General features: G+C 40.5%; 1 protein-coding gene across 2 annotated transcripts; it reads right to left on the bottom strand.

Annotated features, from left to right (window-relative positions):
* Nucleotides 1-363: 363 nt before the first annotated feature.
* Nucleotides 364-8,426, bottom strand: siae (sialic acid acetylesterase). 2 transcript variants are annotated; one of them, XM_080888643.1, is made up of 10 exons: nt 8,252-8,391; nt 7,810-8,006; nt 7,395-7,549; nt 7,059-7,197; nt 6,630-6,798; nt 6,413-6,495; nt 6,201-6,334; nt 5,853-6,007; nt 3,487-3,673; nt 364-2,258 (listed from the first exon to the last, which is right to left on the bottom strand). In XM_080888643.1, exons 2-10 carry the CDS (start codon nt 7,931-7,933, stop codon nt 1,995-1,997), a joined length of 1,410 nt encoding a protein of 469 aa, XP_080744769.1. In that variant the 5' UTR covers nt 7,934-8,006; nt 8,252-8,391; the 3' UTR covers nt 364-1,994. The 2 variants fall into 2 exon arrangements, with proteins under 2 accessions (XP_080744769.1, XP_080744768.1); XM_080888642.1 differs by having other exon boundaries at nt 365-2,258; nt 7,810-7,971; nt 8,252-8,426.
* Nucleotides 8,427-9,390: the final 964 nt, after the last annotated feature.

Consider the following 9,390-nt stretch of genomic DNA (forward strand, 5'->3'; position numbering starts at 1 on the left):
ACAAAATACAAGAAAATGAGGTCACTACTTTACATCAATAGACTAAATTTTTAGGGAATAATTATTCAGACAATGAAATGGTCATAATCTGGGGGAAGATCCGTCTTTTGCTGTCTCTGATCTGTTTCTCAAGATTTTTTCTTCAGTTTCTGTCTCCTGAATTTGTCCCTGTCAGTTTACAGCTGAATTATTATAAAATTATACACTTTAAATTAAAATTTTATTTTATACAGTGATGATGACAGAATTGACCGGGATGAAATCACTTTTCCATCCTTCTTGATTCATGTAAATTATGGCCTAATCAGCTGTTCTGAAACAGGAAACGATGCTTTATTCATTAATGTAAAACTCAAACATGACATAAGGATTCAGTGGGAAAGCATAAATGATAACAAAAAGAGTGCAATGTTTATTTTTGATTTTATAACGATTGATACATTTTCATTAATGCTTGTAACAAAAATAAACAACAAAAAACTACAGTAGTCAGGAAAATTTGACTGAATCACCTAAAAATCATCACAGTGATTGCTGCTCTGCAAGGACGGCACAGAAAATTAGTTAAGAACTTCACAAACAAAGAAAGAAATATACAAATACAGCAATGAGAACATGATTCTTCACCCCCCCCCCCCTCCCAAAAAAAATTTAAAAAATCCCACGCAAATTAAAATTGTTTGTGCAGTTTTATTTTGAGTGACTCATTTTCTCAAATTCCAACAAAGGTAAACACGGAAGCCTGATCGCATATTAACACCAGAGCTCTAAGAAAAACAAAACTATAAAGCACTTTTTATTTTTTTTTAGAAACCCAATCACTCCAACATGTCTGCCACACCACAATCAGATACCATCAGTTATTACACCACTACAGCGAGTGATCACCAAACCAAACAAGCTGCTAGATAAGGTTTTGCAAACATCCTCCTCAGATACACAGAACGGTGTGTTGCTGTGAGGTGAATCCTTATGAATACCACAGTAATTAACATCTATAGACTAAAACAACAGCATGAAAAATGAAAGCAGATGCAACATTAATTATCCAACAGCTTACCAGCCAGGTGCTTATTTACCAAAGGAGATTACCTGTTTGGCTTCAGCAAAGACAAATGAACACACTGCGTTCTGTTGGCATGTTATTTAAAACTGAATGTCAGTAATAACCAAGATAGCTGATGGTTATAGGCAGGAGAATAGGAAAGCTGTTGGTTGGGGCATAAAGTAATGGAAGAACTGTGAAATGTCCCCGTCCTGTACATGATGTTAGACAGAGGCCACCATTAATGTCCAACCATTGCAAACTGCTTTAAAGATCTGTGTCAGTACATAAAACTGAAATTACCACAATGTAAAACTTCAGCAGCAGCTGTACGTCTCACAGTTGGGCTTTTTTCTTAATCCAAACAGTGAGACATACTGTAGAACTTGGATTTTGTTTTTAATTCAAGTTTCGTAGGCTTGCATATCACATTCCAGCTCCACTGTTAAGTGATGCAGTTGTCAAATTGAAGAACAACCTTGTTGGAGCAGCTTTGAAAGGGTGTCTAATAACAAGGCTGTGAAATATACGGCTCATTGGCTCATTTGGAAATGAAGAGAGTGATCACTGATTATTGCTTAATGTTTCCTTAGTTTGACAATGAAAGTAAAATTCAGTTTCAAACCATTCTGTTGCTGATACATTGTACTGTACTGTGAAACCTATAAAGGGATTTTTTTTTATTAGTTCTATATGTGTCTGATCAATGAAATACAACTATTTTTAAAGTAAAAGGTCATATTCAAAGTAATAAAGAAATGGTATGGAGATTTTTATTATTTTATTCATTAAATTTCATGAAGACAAAGTGTTTTCACCAAATGGAATTACAAAATGAACAGACAAGCTGCTCTGAGCCTATTACAAACCCTGGAGAGGTCGCCAATCAACACCGTGCCCAGTTATCCCAACTGACCATAGAGACAAATGTCTTGTCACAGTTTCAGGGTTAGTAGCTTTTCCAAATGCCTCCTTTCCATGAAGAGTGATTGATGATGAAAGGAGGTGCTGGTAAAATCCAACTGGCGCTGTAGACGGGACAGGCTTTAAACTCACAGGGCCAGTCTCTCCAAGCGTATCGAACAGCAGCGACTTCAGACGACTGACACACAGCAGCTGACACCTGGATGGTGGTCAGATCCCACCCCACTATAGGAGTTTGAAGCCAAAGGGACTTAGGCCCACATGGAGCCCAAATATCCGAGCAACAGACCTTGATTAAAAAGACAAGAGAACAACAAGTGACTTTGACTTAGAAGTCATCACAGCAAGTACTGACTACAGCTAAATATTCTTTAAGTGCATGATTATAAGAGTACAACTACAATAGTAAATAATCTAAGAAGTAACTTAACCAGGCTGTGCAGACTATTCTACAATGTTTCTCATTGATATGCACACACAACCTGCACACCAGTAGGGACAGTGTTGGAATGCAGGGTGCAACGGTCCAACGAGTCTACATGTGCTTTGTGGATTTGGAGAAAGCGTCCCTCAGAGGATCCTGTTTGAGAGGGTTCAGGAGTATGGGGTATCTGACCCACTGCTATGAGCCATTCAGTTCGGTGGCTCTTGGACTTCACCCAGTTTGTTGGTTTTGAATTTGTTGGCTTCAAAAGGCGTAAGCTTTATAGGGTGGCAGCCTCCAAATTGGACTGGAACCTCCAAGTCTGAGACCATGGTTCTCAGCAAAAAAAAGGGATGGTGTTCTCACTCCAGATCAGGTGCTTTGTTGTAATTAAGTTAGGATGAGTTGCTGCCCCAAGTAGAGTAGTCTAAGTATCCTGGGGTCTGGTTAACAATTGAAGGGAGAGGGGAGCTGGAAAATGACAAACAGATTGGTACACCCATCAATGCAGAAGCTGTACCAATCTGTTGTGGTGAACCAAGAGCTGAGTATAAAAGCAAAGTTTTTGATTTACCAGCTGATCTACATTCCTACACTCACTTATGGCGACAAGCTCCAAGTAATGACTGAAAGAATAAGATCGCAGATACACGTGGCAAAAATAAGTGAAGTGTGGCTGGGCTTAGTTTGAGAGACAGTTCAGTCATTCAGAAAGCACTCAAAGTAAAGCCATGACTCCTCCACATCACATTGAGCCAGCTGAGGTGGTGGCATCTGATTAGAACGCTGCCTGGGCGAGGTGTTATGGATATATTCCACCAGGCAGATATCCTGGGGTAGGCTCAGGACACGCTGGGCATATCCTGGGGTGGGAAGGCAATGGTGTTCCCCCAGATGAGGTGGAGGTGGTGGCTTGAGGCCAACTGTCTAGGTTGTTTTCCCCATGACTTGGCCCCAGATAAGCAGAACAAAATGGATGGACGGATGGATATCTTGCTGTAGGACACTTTTGAAAGGGGTCTAGGGATACAAATGTCAACCCTAAAGTTTTAGGATTTGCGCTAACTCAAGCTTACATCCCTGCCACCCTTACCTCAAAGATGTCTTTGGATGATGTGACAGAGACTGCCTGGTCATAGGTAATGTTGACGTACATCTGAGTGGATGCAATTTCTTTGGGGAAAGGTCCGAGGAAGGGCACGTTCTCTTCCTCATAAGCCACAGCCCTAGCACCCAGTGTCAGTCTATAGGCTACATCCTGCTTGTCTCTGGGATGGATCCTGAAACGGAAAAACCACATCAGTATTTTTATAAACAATCCGATTGTCATATAAACTAGAATCCAATATTTGTACTCTCAATACTTTGTATCTGTTTAGAGTTAGCTTTACACTAGCCGTACCACTGAAAAATAATCAACGCCATCATCAAATACATAATTCTTTCCCTCATAAGTGATTATGATGACATTAGATAAATTCAGTAATCTGCACTGGATTGTACGTTTCTTAAATGGAGTTTTAAGCATCACTCATCTCTTTCCCACCAATGCAGAACCAATTCTGCCATTGTAAGTGAAAAACAGCCTGCATGTTAATTCCAGTACCTAATCTAGAACTGATACTACCAGGTTAGACACCTACCTTATAGACAAGAGGTAAAATTGGCATGTTCCTCTCATCAGGTAAGGGTCAAGTACCACTTACCAACTCCATCCTCTTTTCCATAAATTGCCACTTTTGGCTCCAAAAATTGCAACATTTACAGCTAGCCTTGACTTTGGTATTTTCACCATCCACAAACAATCAGTGACATCAGAGGGGTATGTTCCTTTTTTTTTTTATTTTACCTAGTCTATTTTCATCCCCAAATGTGACAGGTGTGCCTCAGCTTGTAGAGTGGATAGACCAATGGCTATTTATAGTTTTGAGGTTTAATCCCCACCTTCTCCTGTCCACATGTAGAAGAGTCCTTCGCCAAGACACCAAAACCCACTTGGCATCTGACGAGAGGAGAGCTCCTTGTGGCTATTGAATGTTGGGTAGAATGCTAAAAATATTAGCTAAAAAGAGTTGTACAGTCTGTCCATCTTAAGACAGTACAATGTGACTGACATACCTTTGAGAAAAATTTGCCTATTAAAGGCGGCCTCTGAAATGTTGATGGTTATGTATGAAAATACAGTTTACATTGTTGGGTTAGGTTGCATACTAATACTCAACTGGATAGAGAACTGCATCACATGTCTGTTAAATAATGAAGAAGTGGAGAAAGCTCATTTCCGCTGCTTGTATCCACAATCTTGTTCTTTCGGTCACTAACCAAAGTCTGTGACCACAGGTGAGGGTGGGGATGTAGCTCGACTGGTAAATCGAGAGCGCTTTTACACTCAGCTCTCTCTTCAACATGACAAAGCGGTAGAGTATCTGCATTACTGCAGCACCGTCTGTCGATCTCCCACTCCCCTTTCCCCTCACTCGTGAACAAGACCCTGAGATACTCAAACTCCTCCACTTGGGGCAGGAACTGGTCCCTAACCCAGAGTGAGCACTCCACCCTTTTTCGGCTGAGGACCATGGCCTCAGACTTGGAGGCACTGATTCTCATTTCCGCCGCTTCACACTTGTCTATAAACCGTTTCAGTGTGAGCTGGAGGTCACTATCTCATAAAGCCAGCAGAACCACATCATTCATAAAAAGCAGAGACGAGATTCTGAAACTGCCCAAGCAGAAGCCTTCCGCCCCTTGGCCTAGAAATTATATAAAAATTATGAACAGAATCTGTGACAAAAGGTAGCCCTGGCGGAGTCCAACGCCCACCGGGGACCAGTCTGACTTATTGCCGGCTACGCAGACCAAGCTCTTCCAACTGTTGTATAAGGATTGATTTGATTATATGTCCAATTCTTATTAATATCTGACTCTCTTCCACAGTGTCTCTTTTTTCCTGTCCACCTCCCCTTACCCACAATGACTGTGTCCCTTCCTGAGCCTGGTTCTGCCGGTGGTTTCTTCCATTTAAACGGGAGTTTTTGCTTTCCACTGTCGCCAAGAGCTTTGTCATAGCAGATCATCTGATTGGTGGGGTTTTCTATATATTATTGTCTTTACCTTACAATACAAAGTGCTTTGAGGCAACTGCTTTTGTGATTTTGCGCTACATAAATAAGACTGAATTTAAATAAACTTGTGTGTTTGGAAACAAGGGTTTTTCCACAAAGTACTAATGTTTAGCTTGAGAATATGCAAAAAATGTATAACTTTTATGTAAACTGCCTTTTCTGGATTTTTGGTTGATATTCTGTCTCTCTACACAAAAATGAAGCTACCAAAAAAAATTGGAGACTTAATTTCTTTGTAAGTGAACAAACCAAATAATTCTGCATGGGATCCAGTAATTATTTCCCCCACTGTACACACTAGATATAACAAAAATTCTATGCTTTCACTTGTTCTTACGTGCCATACGGCGAAGTTGCATCTGGTAAATCCAAAGCCACAGCCATGAAGGTTTTCTTCATCCTGAGGTTAGGAACAAAACCAAAGTCTGCTGTTTGGTGCCAGCGGATGTTTGGAAAGCCATCATCTTTGGAGGTCTTTATGTAAGTGGACAGCTGCACATGTAGAGGAATCACTCATCACCATTGCAACACAATAAACAATGTTATAAATCGGCCTATGTTACACTTATACTGAAAAGAGAAGCCCATGTGTTGTTGGATGCTACAGTGCTACAGTAATGGTGCACCTACACCAAAAATGTTTCAAGTTTACTCTTTGTTAGTGTTAAACCAATGCCTAACAGACCTGGACAAACCCAAAGGGGAAGTCAGGAGCTGTTTGCCCCCCTGAGCCCTGATGAAATGCCATCCTCCAGTCATCAATCATAGCCGGGAAGGAACAGTTGTACTTGTCCTGGTTATACTCTGCATTGGCCTCACCTGAAAATGTGATAAACCCCAGAAGTTTATGTGAGTCACTGAATACGCCAAACCTACCTGTGATATAAGGAGTCTTACCTTGGTACCAGAGGGCCCCTTTGATGGTCATATTGAGCAATGGGTGGATCATTGAATTCCACAAAATAGAATTTTTTTTAGGTCTGAGATCACGACATGGAGAAAACATGCACAGTGCAGTTAGTACAGACCATGTTTGATGGGTATTAAACACACAGAAACAACTGCTGTCTTAACTTCAGTCAGACAGCTGGAGAATGTGTCTTTATGTCCTTACCCGTCTACAACTGGCACTTCTTGACACTGTTTCAGGGCTCTTGAAGATGACCACACTTCGACCGGTGTGCCACCCCAACAGGACTCCACCAGTCCTATGGGGTACTTCAAGGTCTCATACATGTAACGTCCAAAGAGCCAGCACACAGCAGAAAACTCTTCCACCACACCTGGAAACACAGCTGTTCATTAATCAACCAGTATAACGCAAGCTAAGAGCGGTATATATGCATCATGGTTGATATTTATTTGACCTGAGACCATATTCTAATGTCATATATTGAAACCACAATAAAACCATAGCTTGAATTTAGGGAGAGATGCAAAGTACTATATGAATGTTCAATGATCCAAAACAAAACCTTTAAGTATAAACACATTTTCCAATATCTCAATAAATACTTAAAATGAAAATAAAATCTTATCTTACTGGCAGTGGGCACAGACCAGGGAATCTCTACTTCTATCAGATCCATTAACTCGATGCCACTTGTGTTCAACGCTACCATAAAAGGCCTGACATAAGGATACTTAGCAACAACAGACAGCTCCTCTGTTGCATTGAAAATCTGGTGAAGAGTGAGTAAACAAAATAGATATGCTTTAACAAATGATTAAATACATTTTAAGAAGAAACTGCTTTTTGCCTTATATGTTTGATGGCTCTTTTGTAATTGGGCAAAGATGCAGAGGGTTTTGGCATGTCCCAGCTGACACCAGGTATAAGGCAAAACCTGAATGTCAGCACAGAGACAGACAACCTTACCTGAGTCATGTTAAACCACATGTTGCTCTGCCCTCCACACATCCAAATGTCTCCAAACAGCACATCTGTAAGAGTAGCTGAATCGTTCTGAACTTTTGCTGTCACATTATATGGACCACCAGCAGCAACAGGGTCAAGGGTCACTTGCCAAATGCCTTTAAGAAAAAGAAACAAAACTTTTAGCTATGTGTAACATTGTAGCATCTATGAAACATGATCAAGACAAATTCATAGACTGAATCTGAGGCACAACATGCTGTTACTTTTACTAGGTCAGTGACCACAGTTACAGAATACAAGCCCCAAAACAAAAGTGAGGTACCCGCTATATCTGCTGCCGTCAATTTCACTTAGTTTGAATATAGTACAGACATCAGGATAAATCCCGTCTTTGACAACAACGTGCTGTACTTACCGTTTGTCACAGTGACCAGTGAGGCTTGCCGTTTAAATAAACCTAACAAGGAGACGGTAACCTGTGCACCCTCGGGGCCATATCCCCACAGCACAGCTCTCTCTGGAGACTTCTGCAGCACCATGTGGTCTCCATAGTAGGAGGCAAAACGCAGCTTCCCATCTACACACACCAACAAGTTTTATTGTTTTATTACACTGAAAAAAAAACAAGCAAGATTAATGCTGCCTATGTCAGCCCAGGACACTTGCAAAAGATAGTGTTCGTCTCAGCAATTTCACTTCCTGGTTATTTAAAGTTTCAAGGAATCATAAAACTTGTGCAGATGAATAAAAAACACAACATAAAAAATTGAGTCCGGTTAGATTTACATTAAGTAGGTCAAGGCTTGCTGGAAACTCGAAAACTGCCACAATATGCAGCGTAAAGATAATGCACTCACCACAAGTGTGAAGAGAAGCTAAAAGTGCAAAAACAACACAAAGTGTAGCAGCCATGATCACACGATCACATGATTAATAGAAAGCTGTGGGGAAAAGTCACGCGCTTGTTGGCGAAAGTCCATGTAACAGATACAAACGTCACTTGCGTTTCGGGACTCGGTATTTGTGCGTCGATGTCGTGACGTCATCCAGCAGCTGACGCGCAAATCTCGTGATCCTTCAAAATAAAAGCCAAAGAAATCAACCGCGTTTTTAGTAATTCCGAAACGTCCGGAGCTCTATTCCACGAAACATTTTGTCCAAATTTGATAAACAATTATGATGATAAATAATTCACATTATTTAATCTCTTCTTGTGTTTTTTTGTTGTTGTTGTTGTTGGTTTTTTTTTTTTTTTTTTTACATTTATCGGATACTAAGACATCCATCACAGCTGATTTAAATGGATAAATTACCTTCTCAACATGTCTTGAAGTTCTCCAGAGGCCTGGTAATGAACTAATCGTGTGATTCAGGTGTGTTGACCCAGGCTGAGATCTAAAACCTGCAAGGACACCAGCCCTTGTGGACTGGGATTGGGGACCCCTGCTCTAAGAGACAATACCAGATATATGACCCTGAAAATTTTTCCATCTAGTACAGTGGTTCTTAACCTTGTTGGAGGTACCGAACCCCACCAGCTTCATATGAACCCCTCTTTAGTGAAAAATAAAATGTGATTTTTTTACTGGTGCACAAAATGAGCCATGCATGTCATGGCGAAGGCTCTGCCGAACCCCTGAGACCGACTCACCGAACCCCTAGGGTTCGATCGAACCCAGGTTAAGAACCACTGATCTAGTAGAACTCTTTCAAACACACTTGTGTCCCTTTGGAGTCATAAATTGAACATAAATTTACAGAAACCATTAATGTCTCCTCTGATTTAAAATAAATAAAACACTACTAGGAGTAACTGTGACAACCACAATGGGCATAATATGTCTTTTTTCCTTTAAGCATTAGATTTAGTGCAATCTGCAGTAAATTAGTTGCTGCAAACTTTAGTATAAACATTTACATTATGCATTTAAATAATTTCCTCTTGACAGGGAAATTTTCATCATGCTAGACTAAAATCAGAATCAGAATACTTTAT

The sequence above is a fragment of the Rhamphochromis sp. 'chilingali' genome (assembly GCF_963969265.1).
Source record: "Rhamphochromis sp. 'chilingali' genome assembly, chromosome: 8".
Classification (NCBI taxonomy): Eukaryota; Metazoa; Chordata; class Actinopteri; order Cichliformes; family Cichlidae; genus Rhamphochromis; species Rhamphochromis sp. 'chilingali'.

Excerpts from the sequence above, each read along its gene's own strand:
- siae (XM_080888642.1), bottom strand. The coding sequence starts at position 8,306 with ATGGCTGCTACACTTTGTGTTGTTTTTGCACTTTTAGCTTCTCTTCAC. Across the intron at positions 7,198-7,394 it reads TGTGGTTTAACATGACTCAG|ATTTTCAATGCAACAGAGGA; the intron begins GTAAGGTTGTCT and ends ACTCTTCACCAG. Across the intron at positions 6,496-6,629 it reads GAAGTGCCAGTTGTAGACGG|ACCTAAAAAAAATTCTATTT; the intron begins GTAAGGACATAA and ends TCGTGATCTCAG.